This window comes from Mastigoproctus giganteus, chromosome 12 (assembly GCF_048544385.1).
Source record: "Mastigoproctus giganteus isolate SK-2022 chromosome 12, ASM4854438v1, whole genome shotgun sequence".
NCBI lineage: Eukaryota > Metazoa > Arthropoda > Arachnida > Uropygi > Thelyphonidae > Mastigoproctus > Mastigoproctus giganteus.
Genome location: NC_143586.1, coordinates 154,630,855 through 154,658,773, shown reverse-complemented (window position 1 = coordinate 154,658,773; position 27,919 = coordinate 154,630,855). Strand labels below are relative to the sequence as shown.

The following is a 27,919-nucleotide window of genomic DNA, read 5'->3' as shown; positions in this document are numbered from 1 at the left end:
TGGTACTGTTTACGCAGAATTCAAAAAACCCAAAAAATGATGGTAGTACCCAAAACAATTTTGGGTATTACCATCACATGGTTAATATGAGCAAGAAAATAATTTCAAGAGTTATTAAACAGCACAAATTATTTCTCAGTAAACTGATATATGGTCCACTATGTGCATTACTAACTGAATAAGACTCAGTAGAATAGACAATATTTTACACGAATACAGAATTTGAAATGAATTAAGGCTATGTAAAGTTTACTGACAGAAGAGTAAGCAAACATTGGGATTTTCTTTGTTGGAATGTCAATGCTGACTAGTGAGAAGAAAACATTTTCATAGGTAAGTCAATTATCTTTCTTCATTATTTTGATAGTACTGCAGCCATTTGAAGTTCACTGCCTATCTAATCTTAACATGGGAATTACATAATAATAAAATATTTATTGCAAAATGGAGGAGAATACTTATACAGGTAGAGTGTTAACTTTATTATCTATATATACAGTGGCAGATAAAAAAACTGCATCACTTGTGAATTTTGCAAATAATGTGTTTTGCACTGCATTGTGGGTTGCAGAAATGTTTGAAATGCATTTGCTAAATGGGATATATATCTCTGTGAATGAAATCCAATAAAAAGACCCCACCTGATATACCTAATTGCCATAAATATCTTCTAAAAGAGTAAAATGAGCAATTAACGGAAATATGAGAAATCCTGCAAATAGCAATCATGACAACCAAACATGCATTTTATTGCATATACGTGTACAAACTGTAATTGACAAGTTAACATAATAGTATTATGTACTGTAAATCAGCAAAATAAGTCATCAAGATTTTGTTGTTCCTCCTCGAGCTTAAATTACAGCCTTGCAACGATCTGGCACAGAGTTAATCAACTTTGGATATACGGTTGCCCAATTTCGTGGTACCACACCCTTACAATGCTCTCCTGCAGCTGAATCTTACTTGTTGGCTTCTTCTGAGCAATTTTAGACGACATTATGTACCAGAAATTTTCAATAGAGTTCAAATCTGGACTGTTGCCAGGCCAGTCCAACACTGTAATGCCAGCATTTCTGAGGTAAGACTGCACCTTAAGGGAGAAAAACGAGGGAAAACATTGGTGTAAGTATGTTTTAAGCCTTGTGCGATAAGACAAACTCATCATTAAATCTAAATGGCATAAAACTTAACCAATTTTGCTGTGTGTCAAGGTGCTGAGTTCTGTTGAAAAATGCAGTTTTGGACTTCTGTGTGGTGATCCCTAATAACGGGTTTCAGGCACTCAGCAGTGTAGGTTTCTGCATTCACCGTTCCATTAATAAACTTAACTCGCTCCCACCCCTTTGCTTGTTATGCATCCCCAGAAGACCATATGATGGCGGGGAACTTTACATTCGGTGTTATGCAGTCAAGGATGGTATGCCTCCGATTTTCTTATTCTGACATATTGCTTCCCATCTGAGCCATGCAGGTTGAATTTCGATTTGTCAGAAAAGATGACTGTGTCCCATTGTTCCTTTGTCCATGAAACATGCATTTTAGACCAAGAAAGTCACTTTTTCCTCATTTATTTGGTAAACAAATGCTTCTTCTTGGGCCGATAGCATGCAGACCACATTCCGAAAAGCCGTCTTTGGATAGTTCGTGCACTTGTTTCAACACCAGAGGTCATCTCAAAGTCCAGTTTTAGATCAGGAGCACTAGCATGGCAATTACGAAGGCATAGCTGTTTCAAATACCGATCTTGGGAAGACATAGTCACTCTTTTACAGCCTGATCCAGGTCTTCTTTTCACATCACCGGTTTCATGCTTTAATTTCAGCACCGGGGATACTGTTGACTGGTGGCAGCCTATTTTATCAGCGATAGCTTGCGTAGAAAGCTCTTCCTGGGACAGAGCAACAGCTACACTTTTTTCCTTGGTGTCAACTGAACATATGGAGCCATGCTTACACCTCTACAAAACAGGATACTAATGAGCACGCATACTCTTCCAATGCTGTATTTATAGAAACAGCTGATGCAATACCTTGCAATTATTGTCTGATGCAATAGAAGTGTTATCTGATGCGATACCTTTGCTTTGTAACAAACAAAATGACTGTATTCAAACAATATCTTATACATTTCACTACAAATGTTACTTTTTTAAAGGTGATGCAGTTTTTTTGTCCGCCACTGTATATACTGAGAAATACCACTTGATGCTGTCTAATAGTTTTATTTCTTGCTTTTGCAGGTCATTAATATTAGTAGTAACAAATGATGCAAGGAAGTAAGTTTATACAGCATGAAAAAAAAAAAACAAAAAAAAAACAACCTCTCTACATTGCTCGTCCATCATCTCCAATTGTTTGTAGTCTAGTTTTCCTTGACTTTATTCAAGCTACCCACTTCCACAACAACAGATGGAAGTTTGTTCCAACAATCAACACTGCTGGTTGAAGGCAACCATCCTTCCTCAGTTTGAATTTATTGGGCCTATTCATTCCATTTAAAGCCATAAACACCTTAAGCAGATCTGCAGGGTGCCTAGTCTCTAGATGTTTCAATTTGCAGAAATGAAGCCTTTCTTGGTAAGAGTACCCCTTTGTTCTCCTGCAATCTCACTGCCCTTCTCTGTACCCATTCCAGCAGATATACATCTTTCCTAAAATGAAGACTCAGACTTGCATGCAGTGCTATACAGAAAGTATCAGACAAAATTTTAAACTGTGTTTTACCCATAAAACCAAATGCCCCAACAGAACTCAAAAGTTCATCTACATCTATATGAGAATCGTTGCATGCCACATTCAACAGAATCGAATATTATTTCACAAGGAAATTGGACTAGGAAGGGTAGAGGAGGCTCGAGTACCGGAAGTTACAATCACAGAACTCCACTGTGCACTAAGCAACGGTACCATTATACATGAAATACGTCAGAATGCACCTGGATTTTCCTCCTTTGAAAATAAAAAACATAATATACACAATCAAAAAGATGTTTGCTTATGTTCCAGTGAGGCCGGGTTATGTCGCTTATGGATACAGAAAAATACTGTATCCACAAGTCCCACAGCATGTGCTACAGTTCCTGTCACAATTGGCGTTCAACACTCAGTAACATGGTAGCATCCATTTGGTTCGGAAAACAAAAATCAGTCTTACTGGTGGTAGAAACATGCATAACTGACATTAACTGATCAAGACAAACCTGAGTGTGGGATACCACTGCATGGTGTGGTTTCACAGCAAACAGGGGTTTAGCATATAATAGATACAAATGGCCAGAGAATTTTATATCTAACTGTGAAATATATGTAACCATAACTCCTCTAAATTTTAGTTGGAGAATATAGTAGTTTCTTAATAAATGAATTATACTTGACAGCTGATTTTTTGTGATCTTTTATAATTATGGAGGCAATTCTGCACATAACTAATACAATACCAGGAGCAGTAAATGCATAACATTTAAACTAAATACTATAAAATTTGCTATAACTAGTCCTAAGAATTATAACTCTAATATTATTCATTTTATGTGTAAAGACGTCTTCACTGAATAAGTGATTTTTTTTTATAAATAAAGCTATTTTAAAATGGCTTTTCAGTGCTACAAATACGAGTATGTTTTTGTTTATTTTCCAATGTGAAAAAGTTTCTAGATATGGTACATAGCTGAAACTTAATTTGCAAACATATAATAAATTTCACAAACTGTAAATAACATTAATTTCTCTTTATTACCTGAGGAAGTTTTGGGGTCCACAGCTTAACCTCATTATTTAAGAAATGGACTGCTTGAAGAACTTCTTCATGTGATATATAATCTGAATCTAACACCGGTGTGGGTCCTTGAAGATACCTATCAGTTTTTGTTAAGTTTAATGAAAGTACATTTTGAGTGTCATTATCTGCTAAATCTTCATATTCTGTTTTTGCATGAAGCTTAGCCTATAAGGAGGAAAAAAAGAACTGCATTAATTATACATATATAAATAACATCCATAAATGATGAGAAAGCAGAGTTATTATTTTGTTGTGACAAAGTAATACTTTATGCTCTGATTAAACTGCATTCAAACAGAACATAGATATTCAGCTCATTTATCTACTAACCCAATTAAGTTACAGAGCTTTCACTAATTTATAATTACAATGGGTTGGAAAGTGAAAAAATTCACCACACTTTTAAAACTTTCTGCCTAGCAACATTTTAATGTGGTCTTTGCTAGATCATAAAATTTTCTAGACCACGGAAGAAACCCTGAGAGGCAAACTAGCCACTACCATAGTTAAGTAAGGTTTCACATATAACATATCTTAACACATTACATATTTAACTTACTTTTATTTTACATTTATGAAAATAAATTAGCACTATACTGTATTTAATCCACAACCAGTCAATGAAAAAGTTGCAACATAAAAGATATTGCCAAATTTGAGGATAATTACCATCCTATTCAACAGAGGTTACTTAATTTTTAATAGAGAAATTGCATTAAAAGAAAATATAAACTTTTTATAAAATGTTCACCACTGAAATAAATTGCTCTACTTAAAAGGAGCACATGCTTTGAGCTCAAAATAAAAAGTGATAGTAATGCTGAATAAACAGTGACAAATACTGCTGAATAAACAATGATAAATACTGCAAAATTAATAAACAATCTAATGAGTGTTTAGTGATTGGCAATATTTATAAGACTGAGGTATACATCAGTAAGTACAGCCATATGAGTACAAACAGTCAAATGTTACAGTAGGGAGGTGAAAGGATAGGATAGTGAATTGTCACCTTGGTGAACAATGACTACACGTTTTCATTTGTATTGAGAGTTGGGCAACAGTGGTAGGGGTCTGAGAGGTGGAGATAAGTGAACTTATAATCACATTCCAAATAAGCTCAATGGGCAACAACAGAAGGTGAATGTGAAAATGAAGGAATCACATCCACATCACATGACATAGATGCTGGTGAAGTATGAGAACCATATATGTGCAGCATTGTCCCATTGGAAAATAGTGTTTGGGATGGAGCATGAAAAGGGCAAAGTACAGGTCTTAGAATAGTTTCAACATCATATCATTCAATCAACACTGGAAATGGCTACTGGAAATGATTGCTCTCCATACCATGATTCTAATTCTTAATCTAATATGATGCTCCCTGATGCAAACTGGATTACATCTGTCCCTGGCATATCTCCAAACGTGCATACAGCTATCACTGGATTCCAAACAGAAATGTGATTCATCACAAAAAGGTGACAGTTCCATTCTTACCCCCAAACAGCTCTCTCCTTTTGCACCGCTCACACACACACACACACACACACACACACACACACACACACACACACACACACACACACACACACACACACACACACACACACACACACACACACACCCAATGGAACGGTGTCAGAGGCAAATGAGGAAATAGATGGCAAGAATGCTGTACCACGTCTCACAATCATCTGCTAATTGCACTCCATGAAAGGCACAAAAGACATTACAATATTGGAAATCTGGTAAATTGTGACAAATAGGTTTCCTGTCACTAATCAGTAGATCTGGTTATTCTCCAATTTAGACATTCTTTTGATGACTTTGGACCCTTGGCAACATGTCTAAGTATCCCCAGTACCTATCATTGTCAACAGTGTCTGACCATTTGGGCCTCATGTCCTACACAATGATTTGCTGTGCTGTCCATCCAGCTTCTGACAACTCATCGATCAAACCCCTTTTCACACATACATACAGTCCATCAGCTGTACAAAAGGCCACTTCACATGCGTTAACATTGCACACTCTTAGATCTCACTGTTTATCAATATTTACACACATTTTTATAGCACCTTCAGATTCCTGTGTTAGGACAGTAACAGACATGCTATTGGATGTTCTACTCTGCCAACTAGTTTGACACATTAATCATTTACATCATCATATGTCACAGTTATGCATACAAATTTTTAAGTAAATCTGTCAGTTCTTTTCAGGTGGGGCAATTTCAATGGTAAGCAATGTATATGTTGACAGTGGTGGTTAACATTTTCACTAACAAGAACATTATGGACCATACCTATGATGCCTAATATCACTGGTAGCTAATTTATTTTTTCATATAACAGAGGTGCTGTGGCTGGATCTCTGAATTTCTAGAATGGGATAATTCTGTTAATGTCCTAAAGCAGGCATGAAAAATGATGCCAAGAAAATTGGGTAACATCACAAAACCTCAAAAATGCTTCCTGAGAGAGTGTCTCCTTTGCCAGCCAGCTCAGAGCTCATCACATATAACAAGTTTTTTGCCAACTAAAAGTTTACTACAAACTGCAACGATTAATTTATAGGAAGGAAATTGAAATCACTTATAATACATTCACACTTGCAAATGTAATGGGCAAGCAAGTGTGAATATCTTATTAGTGATTTAAATTTTCCCTTAATTGACTGGAGCAAGTGGGAGGGGAACTCACCATGTGGAACAAAATGTTTAAACATACAAATAATAAACATCAACTAGATGTTTATTATTTGTATCTGCATGTTAGAGAAAGTACTATGGGAAAGAATGTTTTATACCTGATCATCACCCATTAACCAAGAAGTGAAGCACATTCTATGCTGGATGATGGAGTAGATTAATTGAACAGGTACCGTGCATCAATATTTACAGACAAAAGACCCTTTGTCAGCAAAGATAAACTTCATGAGCAAAGCTGGAAAGGATGAAATTAGCAATAGTGAAATTTCATATTATTTATTATAACAATTTTTGACTTAAAAGATGCATGGAGTTGAGAGAATACACCTAGTAATTTTGAGGGAGGCAGCAAGAGAGTGCACTGAATCATTAAAGTCTAAGAGTGAAGTGGGTAACTACTAACCATTCAGTCTGGTTTCAGCAGTAGGCAAAATCATGGAGGCAATAATCAAGAGTGCAATATGGGATGATTTAGACAGAAATGGAATTCTGAAGGAAACCCAGCATGGCTAGCTATTTTGATACAGTCACTCATCAGCTGGGTGTAGGAAATAATTTCAACCTTATTTACTTGGATTTCACCAAAGCTTTTTCACTTGATCCATCACAAGGGGTTACTGTATAAGATGGAAGATATTGGAATCACAAGAAAAATACTTAGATGGAGATTGCACAATGTCTTCTGGGCAGGAGGCAGAGGGTTGTGATTAAAGATTATTCTTCAGATTGGGCCAACATAAGTACTGGGGTTCCCAAGGATCGGTATTGGAACAACTGTTGTTTCTGATTTTCTTAAATGACATTGATAAAGAGATACAGGGCATGATGTCAAGATAAGTTGATGACAGCACCAATAAGAGCTTCTTCAAGAAGACACAGATGAACTTTAGGGATGATCAGAAAAGTAGTAGCAATGTTTTAATGTAGCAAAATGCAAGGTCTTACTTACAATAGCAACAGCAATCTTAAAATAACTTATGCACTCAATGAGTTGAACTAATTAGAAACCTAGAGTGATTTAATATGAAATCCAAGAAAAGAAGAAAGTTGTCACAAAGCACATTAGACAGTGAATAGTTAGTCATCATTGTTCCCCAACTTAATTTTGATCATACTAAACAATGAATACTAAAAAGACGTTGCTATCTGGTATTCATCCCATTTTTTAATTGGAACAGTTTTATAGCAATGATAAATTAATGCCATAAAAGTTAGCAATTTGTTTGAAGCAACACTACATTCATGTGATATGAATAAAAATGTGAATAAGTGTTAATGTAAAGCACTTATAATTCTAATTTTTATTCTTGTAAAAAAAAAAAAAAAAGCCAATAACAGCGAAATCTACATGATAAAGAAAAATTTTTAATTTTTTTTTCTGCAAATTTTTCTGTCAATGCCACAGAGGTTGCTGTAAATATCATTAACAGTGACAAAATTACTTCTATAAACATAAAGGTTGCATTTTAACATATACCTTTTTTACAAGCAATTGATCATCACAGTCTTCTCCTTCTTTTGAAGTACTATTTACTGCTTTTGGTGGAATAATTCCATTAGCAACCACTTGGGTGGTGCCAGTAGTTGAAACCACATCATGAGATTTGTTGTTTAAAAGAGAAGTTTTATTTTGACATGACTGAAGAACCATCATAGAATGATGATTAAACCTGCGAATCATAGACTGATTGGTTGTATTTATACTTTGCTTACAAATCGACACCTGATTTCCATATCCCTGAAAAAATAAAATTCCCATTTTATTTTCAAAATCATGGAAAATTAAACATAAATTAAAAGGAAAAAAAAAAACTCCTGTTTTATGATACACATTGTCAAGTATTATACATTTCTGTGGAAAAAAGCCATTTTAATTTCATATAGGAATGATAAGAAAATCAAATGATATACTATAGCAATACGTGAATATTTAAAATCTTTCTGTAGTAGTAAGCAATCAGAAAGATTTTAAAAAGGTGCACAGATCATTTCACTTTACAAAAATTTCATTGTAATAAACATTGTTGAAAATTACTTCAAAAGAACCATTATTTGTTCAGATAAATTCTGCTTCACTTTTTATAATATACAGAAGTAGTAATTTTTTACTTTAATTTACTTAAATATCAACTTTAAAACTGACAATAAATAAATACAGTCAGTTCTGCTATAATGCGAATTTTTGCAATGGGACTGATATATTAGGGAACAGTGCAACTATATGATTTTCGTGTTGGCTCATGCGCGATTTCATCTGAGTAACATCAGGTGAACGCAAAACCCAGTACCAAGCTGAACGTAGCGACCCACGCAGCAATACATACAAGTTTACAAAGCTTAAAAAATATCAAACGTAAAATGTGTGAGAGTTATATTTCCCATTTACTGTAACTGTATTGGTCGGAGACACTGTTTCCATTTTCTGTATTCACAAGATTTTTTTGTTTGAACAAATTTCGTGAGATGGGATAGCGTGAGCAGAGGACCACTTTTCTGGAGGTTAATACCATAAAACAATAAAAACAATTTGCATTTCCCGATTTATTGAGCTTTTCTGTTAGCGCAGTCTAATTATAAATGGGTAGTAAACTCGATCTTACTGCATTTGCAATATTAGGGAAAGTTAGAATTCTGTGGGTTTTCACGTTATGGTGAGATGTGTTTCCCCTTCCTCTTCAATCATATAAAAAACATACATAAATTTTCAGAATCTTCTCTTTTGTGCATGCCATGTTCGTTGTTATTGATTGCTTATCTTTTTTACTGTTTTAAATTTCACAATAAAAAAAAAAAAGTCTCTGAACAGAAATATCAATTAATATGTATATATTACATTTAAAATAATTAAATGCACATGGCATAATACTTTAAGAGTTTAGTATCTATATAATATCGGTGTTTAGATACACCATAGACACTCTTAAAAAAAAACAAAAAAAAACTACAAAGTAGTTGTTGTGGGCATCATTTGCTCTTTCTCATATTGTGCTCTGCCTTCACGACGAGTTGCCATGATACTGCACTACCTCAAATAAGTAACGCTTCACTAATAGAGAAGACTATTGTTACTTATTCTCAGTGAGTACCACCACCCAGACATGTTTCAAGGCTATTGGCCTATCATCAGTGGGTGGGCAGGTACCCTAGTAGTCACAACTGGGTCGTCATGTCTGCAATACTAGGGTACCTGCCCACCCACTGATGATAGGCCAATAGCCTTGAAACATGTCTGGGTGGTGGTACTCACTGAGAATAAGTAACAATAGTCTTCTCTATTAGTGAAGCGTTACTTATTTGAGGTAGTGCAGTATCATGGCAACTCGTCGTGAAGGCAGAGTACAATATGAGAAAGAGCAAATGATGCCCACAACAACTACTTTGTAGTTTTTTTTAAGAGTGTCTATGGTGTATCTAAACACCGATATTATATGTATATATTACAGTAATAATTAAGCTATGTATGTAAGCATACATAGTCTCCAATCAATACAACTAAATGGGAAATATAGCTCTCACACATTCGAAGTTTGACATGTAGTAGTAAGGAATTTTGGAAGAGATTTAACATCAAAGTTGCCATTGATATGATTGTAAAGCCTGGAATGATGTTACAAAAGACTGCTTGATTGTGTGGCAGAAACTTATCCCTCATTTAATTTGCGATTTTGAAGGCTTTAAGCCTTCAGAGCAACTAAAACAAATCAAAGCAGGTTGTGTTGCTCTTGCAAAAGAAGTTGGTTTCAATGAAGTAGAAAATGAAGATGTAGAAGAGCTTCTAGAGTCTCACAATGAGGATCTATCTACTGAAGACTTGCAACAACTTGTTGCAGCCTGTCAAGTGGAAAGTCAAAATGAGGATCACAATGAAGTCCAGCAGGCTGCCCCATGAGAACTTAAAACAGCAGTTTTCAGCTGCTTTAAGTGGAACTGCAAAGCACCTGCAGTGGATTGAAGATAGATTGTAATGCTGAACGTAGTAGGATAGTGCTTAGTGGCATTGGACCCATACAGGCAGCTCCTGTATGAAAGTAGGAGGCAGGAAAAGCAACAACAGCTAAATAGCTATTTTAAACCAGTGCAGAAGAAAGAAAATCAGGACGCTGAATCACAGACTTCCACGTCGGGTATAACAACATTTCGTCCTAAGAATGATAACCCTCCTTCTACCTCTTCTCTATTAACTCACCAGCTACAGCCCTTCACCACACCCACTTCAAACAAGCAAACTTCATATCTTATCAAGGTAAAGTGCTATATTTACTGTAATATTTATTTATTTATTAGAAATTTAAGATGTTTAAACCAGTGTTAGCAATTTTATTGGGTTTCTATCTTTTTTTAGAGTTTTTCTTACCAGACTGAACATTTTTTTTGAGTGCTCCCCTATCCCTATTTTTCCCACAAGCCCTGTTGTTTTTAATGAGAGAAATACCATAACAAGGAGATTTTTAGGAACACATGTACTGTGTTATAGCAGAACTGACTGTACAGGCATTCTCCCTCCCATCTGCTTAGCACTCTTAATTGGGCCAATGAATAACTTTAAAAACAGAATGCTAAGTAATTCTGTATTAAGCAAGGGAAATTTATCCATAGGACATAATGTAAATAATTTCAAGTGGTTTGTATGAAGTGTTTCTGATTTTAAGGCACCATTTCTCTATATAACAATGTTGAAATATTCAAACCTTTGAATATATAAATTATGAAATAAAAAATAAATACAGTATGTTCAAGAAAATGCAGGAAACTTATTATGCAAATTATGCATTAAACTTATTATAATTATCCTTATATGTATACTGTATTTACATTATATGCAGGAATGAAATAATGTTAAATTGTAAAAATGTAGAAGCCATCCTGTAGTTTAAAATACCCGAAGCAATTCAAGAACCAACCAGACCCTAGGCAACAACGGTTAAACATAAATATTATATTCAATAAAAATATACATAATTAGCCAACCATGGGAAAAGATACTTTTCAAGGGACTTTGTCGCGGTCTAAACCCCCACAAAATACCTAACCCATGGCTGGCAGAGCCATCAGTTTCTGTTGTCATCTGCCTGTATAACTAGGACTGAATGAAGTTGAAATGGACACATAAGTTAGGTATTAAAATAATATAATAAAATAGAAATTACGTAGATTATTAATAGTAATTTAGCAGAAGACAGGCTGGATGACATTTAGCCCGACCGATAGCTGTAACAAAATAGTAAATAAGCAAAGCTGAGAACCAAATAATCTGCTAAACATAAGCTAAATTAGCTAATAATGTATTTACATTATTTATAATAATAGCTTGCGTATATCTAATGCTCTCCTGAATCCAGTTTTTTTTATAGAATGTCTAAAATTTAATTTTCAAAAAAAAAAAAAAAAATTTTTCCTGATAACCTTTCGCCATCTTTGTGTTATTATCACAAGCTAACTCACTCGATCTCTTTCAGGCAATTAGCAAAAAAAGAGGGAGGGAGAGAGAGAGAGAGAGAGAAGCTGAAACTATCTATACAGTATACTAAAATCAATCATTTGGACACAAATATGTGCATAAACAATACATATACCAGAGGTGACTGGAAACAAAACTAAATCAAAAACAACATTGCTGGGCAGTGCATAGCTAAAAGCTGCCTCCCTGTCTGGGAACAATTCCTAAAGAGAATTTTTATAAACACTCCAATAATCTTGAGTTAGCCAGAACCACCCAAGTGGGTGATTCCTTTTACATAATACAGTGGGGAGGGAGGATGTATAAAGTGTTTATTTTTGTAATATGAAAGAAATGGTGTAGTGACTGCTTCTATACACTTTTGCTTGTTGCCTTGAATGACTGTAGCATTTAACAGCTGTGAATACACAGGAAACTTATGCTAGTACAAACAGCTACAGAAAATTAACATAGAAATGCAAATTACCCATGAACATGAAAAATACCTTTCGGGGCAACAAGCAGACACCTTTCAAAATTTATCCTTGTCATAAATTGGAAATGCTTTGCAGCATTTCCAGTTTTGTTGGCAATTCAGCTGGTGTTTTTTTTTTTTTTTTTTTGTTAATTGTAGTATTGCTTAAAAGTCAATTTAAATCAATGACTACCCCCTTGAAGAGAAACACTGTGAAATGTAACTGACTGGAAAATTGAACTGAAGATCATTAAAATTTTTTTTTTTTTTTTTTTTTTTTGGACAGGACCTCTCAGAGACCCAAACATCTGCTAATGAGTAACTCCTCCAAAGGTGTTTGGAGTGAATAGTGCTATTGCAGAGGAGCAGAGTGGAACTCTGGGGAGGTTATCAAAAATACAGAGTGCTACAGTGAACAAGCCGAATACACTGAATGAGCCACAATATAACAGGAGAAAACTGTAAATAAAATACAATATATAAATATATATACTAGAAAAGTAACAATATTTTGTTTAGAGAGTATTGTTGAAGTATATTTTATTTAGAAGAAACCACATGTTCAGAAATACAGTACAGTGGCTACAACTTAGTTTTACTTTCACATTAGTATATAAATTTTTGTTTTTAATGTTTAACTTTTTTTCCTTGCATTAATATGAGAATTCACCTTTAGTGCAATTAAAAATATGTGGGTTCAGCATTCACTAAGTAGAATTTGGTTACTGATTTAAAAAAATTTTTTTAGTGGAATGAACTGCTTATGTGAATGTAAGTAGAGGAGCTTGAGATTGTGAAAAAGTGGGGCCTATTTCACTGCTATTCCCAATCTGCTTTCCACACATTCTTTGAATAGGAGCATTTTTTAAAAACTTATTCTACAAAAAAAAAAAAAAAAAAAAAGGAGAGTAAACTAATACAGGTACCCAACTTCGTAATCATATGTCATTCCTACTCTCTCTCTCTCTTGAGACATTACCTCAACAGTACCATTTCACTGGTGGTGGCGTTTGTGGGGTGGGCCCCACGTTTTTGTGGGTGGAAGCACATGATTTGTTCAAAAATGCAGAAAACAGTGATGAGCGCATTTAAAACTTACAAATTTTTTTCCAAGTGAATGCTCCCACAATTGTATTTATATATGGGCTTCACAGTGCCAAGCTAATTTTTCTAAAAAAAGTTTTTCAGTAATTTTAAAACAATATATATGTGGAACTTTTTAATTATACTGAATATTTTCAACAAACCATTTTGTTCAAATGAGACTTTCAGACTCTACTAGTGAAAATTTCATTAAAACATTATTTGTTGTAATGGAATTTTACTGTATTTACAAGAACAATCTTTTTACACATATATTCTTTAGAATCAGTTTAGCATTCTGGCAAAGAAACATCTATTATTATTATTATTACTGGAACCTGAACACAAAACAATTTTTAATTTTCCCAAATTAAAAAAATATATAATATAGTAAAAATATAATAAGTGTAGTCCAAAAATAACCTTCATTTTTTTCTTGTAGGGCTGCTACACAATATAATGCTTTTCTAATATATCACACTTTTCCACACAGTCTACTTTTTTTTACATGACTGTCACTAGTTCTCCTAACACTACAAAGTGTTATGAGAACTTGGAGGAGGGGATATATTGTGCCCACTGGAATACTACTGTTCCAACTGAACTTCTGGATCATAGTTTCAGGCAGGATATATTTAATTTTGTTAAACTGCCAAATCTGCATATGGGGGGAAATGATGCATCAATCCCCCTTCTCATTTACAAATTTCATGCCAGTGTGGGCCTTGCAAGATGGTACAAAATGAAACTGTATAGTACCAGATGGCGAAGTATCTGCCCACCACAGGCATCAACTGATTTCCGCTATCCAGTTACTGCAACACCATTTGAAACATAGCACATAACAGGATCAACCTTTTCACATCCTAAAAAATTGCACACAGAACCTTGGCAGCTGATGTGACTGGATGGTGTCACCCTTTACTTGATATTCAAAAAACTGCGAACCTGCTGCAAGACATGAGCAGGATCACTCGAAGGTTTGACGTGTCCAACTGAACTTGTTTTTTCTCAGCATTCAATTTCCACAAAACCCACTACATGTACACATACACTTTTGATATTCCCAGTTCTTCATAGATGAAGTTGTGGGAGATTTGTTTGTTTTGTAATTTTATGTATATTTATGTATATTTATCGTATGTATATTTATTCTTTCCTGTCAGATTCTTGAGAATTGTTGTATTAAGTAAAATTTCTCCTTCGGACTAGGCTTGTGTATTCAAATTGACTAGTTACAACTTCATTAAAGGCTATATACATGAAATGAAGTTAAAGATAATTATGCACATTATATGGTAAGATAACACAACATATATGGTACATTAAATGAACTGTTCCGTTATATTAATTGATATTCATATACATCATTTAGTTAGAACAAGGATACATAACACTTTCCATGAATCCCCATTAGTATAGCTTCTCTAATGTATAACCATTTAGGGATCACACTCAATTCCTTATTGGACTTTCTTATACAATTTATTTTATAGCTGCCCTGAACACAAACCTCCTCTGGCTTAGTTACCATAATGCAATTAGAACCATCTTATATGCTAGTATTTATCCTAATTATCCGTTTTATACCTGCACTAACACAAAACCCTTTCTGTCTTAGTAGCCATAATACATTTGGATCATCTTATATGCTAGTATTCACCTTAATTATCTCTTTGATTTAACCCGTCTAATAATGTAATACTTTACATCCATTCATTCATATTTAATTTGACTATCTCCTTCTATTTCTCTGTTCATTACTATGTTCTAATAACAATACTCAACTCACCTACATATACATATATATCTTAGGGTATATTAATCATATGACCTTTCTCTTTAGTTTTCTTATTATCTCCCTATAGTCCTTCTAATAATCTATAGTGTGCTTATTCTAACATGGCACTTACTTCTATATTCTGGCGGGATGTTTTCGTAAGGGCCTTCTACTTCTTCCTCATTCAGGGCCACTATCTTCCGCCATCCTATTTCTTATTGCATCAAGGGCTGCTACTCTCTGCTTCTCAGGACTGCTGCTTTCTGCTCCCAAGACTGCTACTTTCTGCTTCCAGGACTGATACTCTCTGCTTTTCAAGACTGCTACTTTCTGCTTCCAGGACTATTTCTAGGATATTATCGCCCTCCTCGGTGGACTTAGTCATCTATGTATATCTTCTTCTTTCATTCTTACTGTTTTAACGAACTGCCTTTAACTACCCCTTATATGTTCATCCCTTTTTCTCACACCCTTACATTTCCGATAAACTTACTTCAACTCCCCTCTTCGACTCTATCTCCTCACTGTATTTCCACTCAACTCTTTCTCCCCGCTAACCACACCACACAGAAGTCCAACCCAGAATCCCCTTCTCTCCCAATTTCTCTCCCCGAACTTTACTCTTCCCTTCAAGTTTGGCACGCCTCCCCCAAGGACTCCAACCAATCTTCTTTTTCTGTTTAAATTTCCATTCCTTCCTATTTGCTAACACAATTCTCCCAAGATGTCTCCCTAGCGTGCAAACCAACCCCTTTCCTGAACTTTCTTATTTTTTTCTCACAGGCAGCATGATCCTTTCATGTCCACCAGCAACCTCCAAAACACTCATTTTCATTTCACGCCGTTCTCTCTAAAAGTATCCCAACATCCAAAAATCAGTCAGCCTGACGCTGTTTTATTTTGACGCGAACACTAGACGTCCACTCATTTCCTGTTTTGGTTCTAACGGTGTCATAGATCAAAGGCGGCGCTTTGTATAATCCTGTTTCACGCCCTATTGTTCTTCCTTAAACGACCCCTTCACGCTCATTCTCAAATGGCACCCCTTTACCTAGTCCTGCTGTCCCTGTTTGCTCTCTCGTATTATTTGAATTACTTGCTTACCCCTTTGCTACTATTCTTAATTCTCGCGCTTAAAACTATCCATTACTAAATCTAGTGTTCTTCAAACTTTAACCTTACTTCTAGCAAAACAAATATTTTTATTTTAATTTGTAAGATCTTACATCTTACAAAGTAAAAAAGTTTTTGTGTGAAGATCTTTTCTTTTCACGTGTCCTCAACTATCTAGTTTAGAGTCCACAATAAGAGTCATCATAACGAGCATTTGCCAAAAGTTATAACAATCGTTTACAAGACAGATCACCAAGATCATAAAAAAACAAATTCAACTCAGCTTCACCACCATAACATTATGCTGTGAAATACTGGGCATCAAGCTAGATTTTTTTTATACATCATGGTAACCTACAGCCCAGATCTGCAAAGCCCTGCTCATATCTACCAAAGAAAGATAATGTTCATCAAGTCATTACAATCAATAGCTATTTAAATGAGCAGGATCACTTGAATTCACCTCAGTAAAGATACTTCCATAAAGAAGTATAATGTTACTTATTTGTAATGTGATGTTATGCCCCCCTCCTTCAGCGGTCCTTGTGCACCCTTCCTCCAATTAGTGCAGCACTTGAAAAAACCATTCGAATATGTTCATTTGTTTTCAAAATCAGTAAAGGACAGATATGTCTAGTGACTTGGACACAAATTTTAATTTGTATTATAAAAATTTAAACTCCATGAGTTAGCGTAATAAAAGTTAGGTCAAAATCAAAATGAATTTTAATTAAGGCCAGATTACCTCATCCAAAGATGTGTCTTCAAAAGCAGCTACATCAAGGAAAGGGTCCTGAATACCATACTTTATTGCTTGCTTAATATCTAAAAATCAGATGAAGTTAAAAAGAACAAATTTTATATTATTTGACAAATTTATCATTTATATTTGACAAATATAAATATATTCAATATATTTCAAGGATTCATATTTTTTATTTGAAAGAACATTGGGCATCAAAAATCCTATACTACTTTACAAACTAACAACAAAGATGATAATGTACCCAATTTCCATAAAATGCAAATTTAATTAATCATAAAAGGCAATTCATAAAGGTCTTTCATAACACTTTCATAATGAATTTATGTGGAAAAATAAAATGGACAGTACATATAAAAAAGGCTACAAAGGATGTCCTTTATGAGTAGCAAGTGATAAATTCATTTATTTATCATGTTTAAAATGATGGTTGTTATTAACTGTTTTTTTTTTTTTTTTTTTGTTTCCAAATTGTATCTTTCCTAATCATGGAAAATTAAATATGGAGAATATGCCAAATGTTCTATACCAAATGTGCCTGTTGCTGTTTCTCAAGCCATAACTGATTTGGACAGGACAGAGGTTCCCAAACTTTTATACCTTGTCCCCCACCCTTAAAATATTTCATAAATTTTGGACATCACCCATCTTTCAGAACAAATGCAAGTAAACATATCTGACTAAATTTAGCTGAGTACAGCTACTTTTATAAATTAATATATACATAATCTCAAAAGACTAAAATAAAATATTCTTCACACCTGGATTAATGGGATGGTTGGTCTATTTAAAAAGTGCTTCATAAAAACAATGCCCATCCCCCCAAAAAAACCAGATGCACCTCCCCAAGTGGCACACAACACACTTGGAAATCTTTTAGGATAGGCTATAAGAAAGCAATAAAATAAGGCACATAAATGTCTCCTTTTAAAAAAAATTAAATTCAGTTAAATTTGTATTATTCCTCATGGAAGGTTTATGTGACAGAATGGTTTGTGTGATGTTGGCATGGAGTTCAAAATTACACTTCTAACAGGCTGATAATAAATGCAATCTATAAGAATTTGCTTTATTGTTAGATCACCTCGCATGAGTGGGATATGTGTTATATGGGTATGGCCAATGAAAACCATGACAAGGATAAACCTTTCTCGTTAATCCAGTGAGAAACTGGAGTTCCACAGGTGTGGTATATGCTTCATTATTCTTTTGGATCTGTGAGATTTCCATCTATCTATTAGTATCCTCTTGCCATATAGAATGAGTCAATGTTAGGGACCCGAAAGACAGCTACAATATCAAGAAGCTGCTTTGCAGTTTTGTATACATGTTCTGGAATTCAACAGAACCAAATTATTTGTTTATTTTCTTTTAAATGAGTTACAGCCCGGAAACATAACAGTGGTGTGTGTGCAGGGGCAAATTGTGTTGATTTTGAGAATAGTTCATTAGGCATATCAGCAATAAGGTGAAACGGAGGCAATAAACATATGCCTCATTTGATTAGTGCAGTATGCTTACCATTTGTGATTGAGTTACACTGATACCTTTCCCCCCCACCTCAACACCATAAAAAAAAAAAAAACCAGTTACCAAGTCAGTGCATAGTTAGGGATTTGTGAAAGCCACTGCTTAATTTGCTAAATAATAGCTGAAATCTTATTTTGCAAGAGTTTACCTTAACTTTTTCATGAGTGAGTTCTCAGAATGCAAATGGACTTGCACAGGCAAGTTCTCAAAATGTGTGTGGGCTACAGATAGTGAGTTTTGCTGGCTGTGGCCCCAAGGAGTGTTTTTCTTTGTGGAATTTTAAGTTTTGTAAAAATAGACATTTTATACATAAAACTTTTGAAATATGTGTACTTACTGACCTGATTATCTAATATTAGAGTGAAATCATTGTCAAAAATCAAATCAAATAAAAAAAAAAAAAAAAAAATGGAAAGGAATTGTGAAAAAATCGATAAGCTTTTTGTTACTTCTTGTTTCTGGATGCAGTAATTTCCTTTATATCTATTTATATATCATGTGATTCACTTATTGAAAGTTCCAGGGAATTTATCCAATTTTGCTTTATATACCCAAAGTGGACAACTGTTGACATATGAGTTTTTCTTCTGATTCTAAAAGCTATTTTCTTACCACCATCTATTATAAACTGTGTCTACAATACTTTGGAAACATATATGATATTGCAACACCTATTGGATGATTTCTAGGTAATTCATACACAAATGGACATATTATCTGAAATGTACATGTGAAAATATGTCATTACTTGGGAAATTAAAATTGGTATATATTATGTACTATATGTTAGATTACTCACATGATCTAATGCCAACTATGCTGTATACAATTCAGATGAGAGGAAGTCAAATTTTGAAGGTGAGAGAGCCATAGCCACATTACAGTTTGTATCCTATTTTGATCTTTTCAAAATAATGAAAAATACATGATTTAGATGGCTGGTAGGGTTTAACATGCTGGCCACAAAAGGACACAATTAGCATTAGCTATTCTATAACTTCATATAGCATATGACAGTTCCCATTATTTTGTCAGGGAATTGTTGTTATATGCCACCAGCAAACTGATAAGGGACCAGTAAATTCTAAAACAAGCTTTCAATAGCAGTGTGTCATCCTTTAAACAAATGACAGATTAACCTTTTGGTGATGTTATTTGTTTGGAAGTAGTATCAAGGCAATTCGTAGTTAAGGCAAAGTTTGTTTTGCTGTGAACATTAAGACCACTGCATTACCTAGGCAGTTTAAATCCTTTGACTAAAGAAATTTCTAATGTCCTCAACAATTAAGGTTACAGTTAGCTGATCTCAGGCAGAAGAAGTAGGGTTTCCCATGAGTTATTCTATTTATTTTTAACCCACACATGAAAATTTTCTTGTAAACACGTTTCTATAAACAAATATATACTGTATTTTCTGGATAGTAAGATGCATTGGACCATAAGATGTACCCACATTTCAGAATGTAAATTTTAGGAAAATTATTTTATTGCATATATTTGAAACACAAACAAGTACTTAATAAACATGTCAGTGTCAAATGAAGCTTTTATTTACTAGAAATTATTCATCATTGTTATTATTAATGTTATGGTCTGAACTTTCACTTTCTTCAAAGAGTGTATTATCTTCAGTGATATCAAGGCTATTTATTGTATTGCTGATTTCACATCTTTTTCAAGTCGTGGCTGCTCTCACATTGAGTCCTGTGAATCCTTTTGCCCATTTCATGAAAACAGGTTAAAGCAAAGGATTCAATTGAAATAGCCAATGTTTGCAGCTGACATAGGCCTCATGGAGTTGCAACTAACTGTGTATTTAATTCCATAACCATTTTTTTTATTTCCTCTGTTAAGTGTGATCAGAAGTGGTCAGATACCAACAGCTAGTGATTTCAAAATGCCACCTGTATGTTTTAACTAAACTTTCTGTAGTCACAGCTGGAGATAAAAACATGGCTGGGTGAACCTTCAGACCATAAGATGCAGGGGAATTTTAGGAAACATTTTCCATTAAAAAGAGTGTCTTATGGTCTAGAATCTGACAGCTTGGCCAATTCTGGGTTTGATTCCTATCGACAACAAAAGAAGTTTTAACAACCCTCTTCAATCAAGGCTACACATCTCAGGAGGAGAGAGCAGGGTTTTACCATATGAGTAATTCCTAGTTTTTCAGTCTATACAAGATGCAAATCACCCTGTGAACACAAAATTCTACAGACAAATAAAGGAATATAGATGTGAGCAACAAGCTCCAGTGCTGATAATGAATTATTTATTATGATAAAAGATAGAAGCCATTGTATAGCATCTAGTGTTAACATTAAAGGTGATCTGAAAAATTGCTCTTGACAGGGCATATTCTTTGTCTCCTATCACTCACATGTCATAAGTGATACAACTGTGATATTATCAGCATATAAGAGGCCAGTTAATAAGATTTGAACAAGTGTCATAAATTACGCAGTTTATTAAATCTGAACAATGTATAAACCTTCAACAGCCTCCCTCCACCTATGTCAATAATAATAATTTTCCACTGGGTATGATGACTAATGCTATCAAAGGCTCCTTTCATAGTGAACATTAGCACAGGATTGTTCTCAGCTATATTGAGTTCATCTAGGATGGATACTCCTCCACCACCTTTAGGTTGTTTATCAATATTTTGGCAGCATTTGAAAATTCCATGTTATACTATTTATTCAATTTGCAAAAAAAGGGCAAAAATGAGGACTGAAGCTGGAAATTAGAAAAGGTCAGTGTGCAAATTTTATGGAGGAAACTGAATCCCTCCCCACAAAGGGATCCAACTTTGGGGGGAAAATCAAAAATGTAGGCAGGGCAGAATAAAATCTCCTAGAAGTATTCTTGCAACAACTCAATCATCACACAGGCCAAGTGACATGATGTGCTGTCACGTAAAAATAATGGACCTCACCATAACAGGTCTGGCTGCTTCTTTGCAGAGTAGATCTGAAAAATTTTCTTAGAAATGAAACAGAATGTTCTCTACCAGCTGAATGCAAAGAATGCAACAAAAAACAACAATTTAAATGAAAAATGAATAACACCTTTTCCACATATATAATGAAATAATTTTTCTTCTGGAGTAGGTGTGTGACACTGATACATTTTGAAAATGCAATACTCAGAGAAAATAAATCAGTTCTTAGGTAAGCTGCATGTCGCAACTTTTTTTTTTATGAACACATAATTATTATTAATTTAAAAAATTAAAAAAAAAAAAAGTAGGGAAGTATATAAGAACACAAAGGAATCTGAGAAAAGACCAAAGTCACAGTGGTATACACTGAATACCTTGAAAATATATAAGCGATTACCTCAATATAACTCTCTCCAAATGTATTTGACTAAAACCTAACTAGCACCAACTTAAAATGATTTTAATGTATTCCTCACTCATAGCCCACAAAAGATCTGATATCCTGGGATCGTAGATGAAGGCCCCACCCCAACCCAAACCTGAAATATATCAACCCTCCATGGAATCTCTAGTGACACAAGACATACATTATGTCAATTGCATTATAGCATAAGAATAAATTCAATAATAGAATTTCAAATTTCTAAAACTGTGAAGATGAGATGAAACTAATTTCCGAATGATTTCCCACCCTTAAGCTGATTAAGCTTTTCGACTAATGTCTTGTTCACAGGTTGGAAAATGATGCAAGTTATGTGTGAGCTAAGTTACTTATAAGAGATTATTTGTTTTGGCACATGCATGCAAATGACTATGGATCAGAAATGAGGAAAGGGCATCAAACAATAGTTTAGTGTAGTTGTGCTGGACATTTAAAATTTTTGCTTCATTAAACAGGAATGTATGACATTCATTTATTTCATGGAAAGCCAGTTCTGATGCCATAGCACGTGGCGCTCGAACCAACACAGCATGTTGCTTTAGTCTCAGATCTAGAATACATCTGGTCGAGCCATGTAAGTGGAGTCACAGTCACCACATGAAATGTTATATACAAGATCATGTATCTGTATAGAAAAAACGGAAAGAACAAAATGATCTTTTATGTACTTTAGACCTGAGACTAAAAAGCAACATGCTGTGGTACCTTGAGTCCGAACATCACGTGCTATGGCATCAGAACTGGCTTTCCATGCAATAAATGAATGTCACACATTCATTTATTGCATGAAAATTGCATGGTTTAATGAAGCAAAAATTTTAAATGTCCAGCATAAATACACTAAACTATTAATTGCTGAAACCTTGGAAATGCTGTAGTATGTGATGCTCGAACAACACAGCATGTTGCTTTAGTCTCAGATTTAGAGTACATAAAAAGTCGTTTTGTTCTTTCCGGTTTTTCTATACAGATACACGATCCTGTATATAACATTTCGTGTGGTGACTTACAATGGCTCGACTTGATTTGATTTACATTTTACTGGTGCAAAAACGACTGCAGTTATACTGTGCCAACAAAAATTGGCTCGACCAGATGTACTCTAGACCTGAGACTAAAGCAACATGCTGTGTTACCTTGAGTCTGAGTGTCATGTGCTACGGCATCAGAATTGGTTTTCCATGCAATAAATGAATGTCATACATTCCAGTTTAATGAAGCAAAAATTTTAAACGTCCAGCACAACTACACTAAACTATTAATTGCTGAAACCTTGGAAATGAGGTTACATGGCAATTCTATCAATGTCTCATGCCCTTTCCTCATTTCTGATTCATGGTCATTTGCGTGCATGTGCCAAAACAAATAATCTCTTATAAGTAATTTAGTTCACGCATACCTTGTGTCATTTTCCAACCTATGAACAAGACAGTTGAAAATTTAGTCTGCTTAAGGGAAGGAAATCCCTTAAGTGGACTTCATTCGGAAATTAGTTTCATCTCATCTTTGCGATTTTATAAATTTTAAATTTTATTATTGAATTTATTCTTATATTATAATGCAATTGACATAATGCTTCTGTCACTCGAGGTTCCATGGGGGGTTGATGTTTCGGGGTCGGGTTGGGGCCTTCACTACGATCCCAGGATGACAGATCATTCGTGGGCTATGAATGAGGAATACATTAAAATCGTTTTTTTAAGTCGGATAAGTTTGGAGAAAGAGATACTGAAGACATCATGTGTAGCTGAATTGAGGCAATCTCTAATATATTTTCAAATATCAATAATTTAGGATCCATTGAGCCATTACAGCTCTTTTTTATATACTGATCATAACTGAATACTTTGGTATGGCTTTTGTAAAGCTTGATGGACACTGTTTTCTTCACTAAGTATGAGCAGATCTACAAGCCACCCAACAGCAGATTTAAACCCATATCAACACTTTCAAGCAGGTAGAAATTTGAAAAACATACCATAATTTAAATGAAATCTGGACAAAAAAAGAAAGGTTAACTTTCCATAAAACTGTAGGAGAAACAAGTTTTGGAAATCTTCCAAAAAACTGCAAAATACAGTGAATTGAAAGTTATGTGTAACTAAACTCTTGAAGTTCATATACAATACATTAGTCAACTGGCTTAAAAATATAGTACATCCCCACCGCATGAGTTCTGGGTTTTTCCAGTCTGCACAATATGCAAATCATGTGAATATGCACATTGCATGCACACCCATCCACACTTGTACATACAGTATTTGACAATCCCTATAAACTAAAGTACCACCACAAGGAGTGGCACAACTATGGTCTGATTGTCAATGTGAAAAAAAAAATTCTCAAGAACAAGGTTTATAGTTAGTATATATAAACAAGGGTCACGTGAATGATCTTGTGGGAGATGAATGGAAACAATTGAAAAAATAATTCAAATGCAACACATAAAAAGAAAAAAAAAAAAAGTTATTGTAGAGTATTACGTTGCAAATAACAATGTAATACTAGGTATTACATTGCAAATAACAATTTTAATGAAAAATGAATAAAACCTGCATGTACATAACTGAAGAATTTTACTTCTGGAATAGGTGGCTGACACTCATACATTTGGAGAAAAAAAGTAGTCACATAAAATAAGTGCAACTGTTTCTTGAGGAGTTCACAAAGAAATGCATCTAGTGGGGAACCCTTGTATCCTGTATTATGAACATGCTTTGTGCAGAACAGTATATAATTTCTAATCAAGGAAAACACATATGCGGCATAAATCTCCTTCTTCCAGGCATATACGTAGAATCATAACAGTTCATCAGGTTATGGATATCTTCATGCCTCCTTATACAATTCCGCTGTGAATGTTGCTACATAATTTGGTTTTAATAGAAAAGAATGAATCTGTTTTCTGGATGGAGGTGATTTATAGTAATCAATTTTTAATGTTTTTTTTTTTTTTTTTTTTTAATTTTTTTTTAAGAGTGAGCATCTAATGTTGCAATGATTTTTCTGCATATATTTCCAGTATGTTTTGATGGAGGCTATCATCAATGCCCATAGGTTTAGCAGCACAATGTCATGTCATCTTGGAATGAAACAGCAACTCTTTATGTGGGCAACGACACCCAAATCGTTTCAGAGAGAAAGACATCTTGGAGGGTTCTTGTGCAGATGGACTTTGGAAATTGTTACCCACTTTGAATGGATGTACTTCATTCTCTGTACGATACTATGAATTGTATCTGCAATACTATATGTAGTATAGTATTGTAAATATAAGGTGAGGTTGCTAAAATATAGCAGAGATTGCCTTATATATAAAAAAAAGAAAAAGACTTATAACTGAGATATTTCTAGCTTGGAAATGAAGAATGAATGTGGATGTTGACTTGTTGAGGCATGTGTTCAGACTGGTTTGAAAGAGGTGGCTGAATTACAGATACAAAAAATCTTTGCTATTGGAAGTATCTACAGAAAAGACAAACAGCGGAAATTTTGAATGTCTAAGAGACAGAGCATAGACAGAATTTATAAGAGAGGAGTTATTGATTAACTTATCTGCCCTCTTCTGAACAGAGCAAAGGAGCTTGAGAAAGGTTTTAAGGGCACCATTTCCACACGTGGGGAACAATATTCTATGGTATGGTGGCTTTGTACAGAGATGGCAACTGTTTAGAAGAAAAGTAGCACTATGTGTGAAAAAGAAAACAGTTTTTTTTATGCAGGGGAAGCAATATTTGTGATATGCTTATGCAAAGAGAGGTTAGAAGGCAGGGTGATTCCCAACAGAGACATGTGATCCTGTCTAGAATTCTCAGTGTCATTGAAGATGTGCATAGGAGCAGTAGAATCTTTTACTGTGAGAAACAAGACAGGATCAAGTTTTAAGAAGGACTGAGTTTAACTTTGTTTTTTTCACCCTACTGGAGAATTACCTGAAGAATGGCATTTACAAAACTTAATTGATATTTGATAGGGGAAACTGTTGTTTCAGTATCATGTGGTTTCATATGTTTGCAAATTTCAGTGGGTAGTGACAGTGATTTACTTTGTATTTCAAGACTCAATTGTATATGCTTTAAATTTTATCCCTAATTAATTTTTATAGGAAGAACTCATGTCCATTACTAGTATTAGCTTTTCTTTAATATAGGCCGACCGGGCTAGCCGAGTGGGTAAAGTACCTGCCTGGCAACCCAAAGGTCGCGGGTTCGATTCCCGCCTCGGGCTTGGATCAAAGTACTGCAAAAACCTTGGGAGGTGCAATATGGCCACAGAAGCTGATGCGCCAACAACTACCAAATCAAAAAAACCAAATCAAATCTTTAATATAGATGCTTAAATTGTTTTGTTTTCATAGGAAAATCCTATTAAATGTATTACAGATTTTCCACTGTTATGCATATTAAAGGCATTTGTTGCAATACATTATGAGTTGCTCAGAATATATATATCATTTTTAAAAAAGAATGCCATTCCAAAACACCAAGTAACTAATTCTTTAAAAGAATTAAATCTGCTAATTCAACAATATTTTGCATACATTAAGTTTAAATGTACAAAAGTAAAATAAAGCTTAATATATATATAGAAAAAGCTTTTTACCTTGTTCATCATTTTTTGCACAATCAGCAAAAAGATCTCGGGAACCAAAATTGAGCCTGTCCCGGTGAAAATAGTGTGACTGAAAGAATTTTGTCCAAAACTCATTTTCAGTCAATTTATACGGTACATTTTCCATATGCTTTCTCTTCACTTGTAGGCAAGGAGGAAAAAAATAAAAAATAATTAATACCACACACAGAGGATGATTTTGAATTGCATATCATAAATAATAGATTCCTGACAACTAAAAGAATTTGCATAAATCTAAAATGCTCCTAGAAGTGTCATGAAAAAACACAATTTTAAAGACAAACAATAAAGGTATTGGTATTTTGTTTTCCACAATCCAATGTACAATTTATGGTATACAAGTCTGAATCACCCTGTACATATATATAAACATATTTAATGATTATAGTTACCCCTGGAGCCACAATTATATACGAGGGTGTAATCAGAAAATAAGGTTCTGTGAGCCATACAATTATTTCACAAGCATATCCATTTTGGAACTAAACAATGTATTATATGTTTTGGTTATTGCTTTGTAAGAACCATAATTTCAGTGCTACACAAGAACCATTATTCGTAAAGGCACTTATCCGAATGTTACATGAATTTGGGTATTCCATTTCTGTTTTAGTTTTAAAATTAACATAAATCTATTTTAATTTAGGGCAAAGTTATTACCCAGTATCTAAATATTAAATTAAATAAAGAGAAAAATGGGTACTTAAGACTTTTCAAGGTAACATAAACCCTTTGTTCTGTCTTAGGGACTTTGTAAGTGAATGAAAAGACAGTAAAAAAGTAAATAAAAATCTTTTCTAGTTATGATATTTTAACATAGAATATTTATACATTAGTAATAATGTAATTTTAGAAATAAAATTAAAAAATTAACATAAAATTACAAAAACTTGTAAATTTTCATTATGACTTTGTTGTATTTTCAGGCACTGATGAAAAACACATTTCTTAGTAATAAAGATTTATTGCAACACAGGAAGTGCTGATTTCTTTTCATAATTTTAAGAGCAAAATATTTTTCCATCTTCCTGATATTTATTTTCCATGTCTTTCACAACATGTTACCAAGGTTTTTCTTTGTCCTCACATACATCTTAGCTCACTCACTTTTCTTTATATCACAATAATGCTTTATAGTTTTATTTGCATCTTTAATTGCTTTAAACTTTTTGGACCGACCAGAATTTTTTGGGCATTCAGAATTTTCTACATTTACAGATGTGCCTT

At 34.1% G+C, this 27,919-nt stretch overlaps 1 protein-coding gene across 1 annotated transcript in view; it reads right to left on the bottom strand.

Moving 5' to 3' along the window:
• Positions 1–27,919, bottom strand: part of Tfb1 (transcription factor B1) — a 102,303-nt gene that overhangs the window by 23,591 nt on the left and 50,793 nt on the right. The window contains exons 7-10 of the mRNA XM_090386724.1: positions 26,663–26,812; positions 17,127–17,206; positions 7,971–8,231; positions 3,739–3,945 (exon numbers count right to left, since the gene is read on the bottom strand). Of these exons, the coding sequence (XP_090242850.1) occupies positions 3,739–3,945; positions 7,971–8,231; positions 17,127–17,206; positions 26,663–26,812 (698 nt within the window). The remainder of the gene's footprint in view (positions 1–3,738; positions 3,946–7,970; positions 8,232–17,126; positions 17,207–26,662; positions 26,813–27,919) is intronic.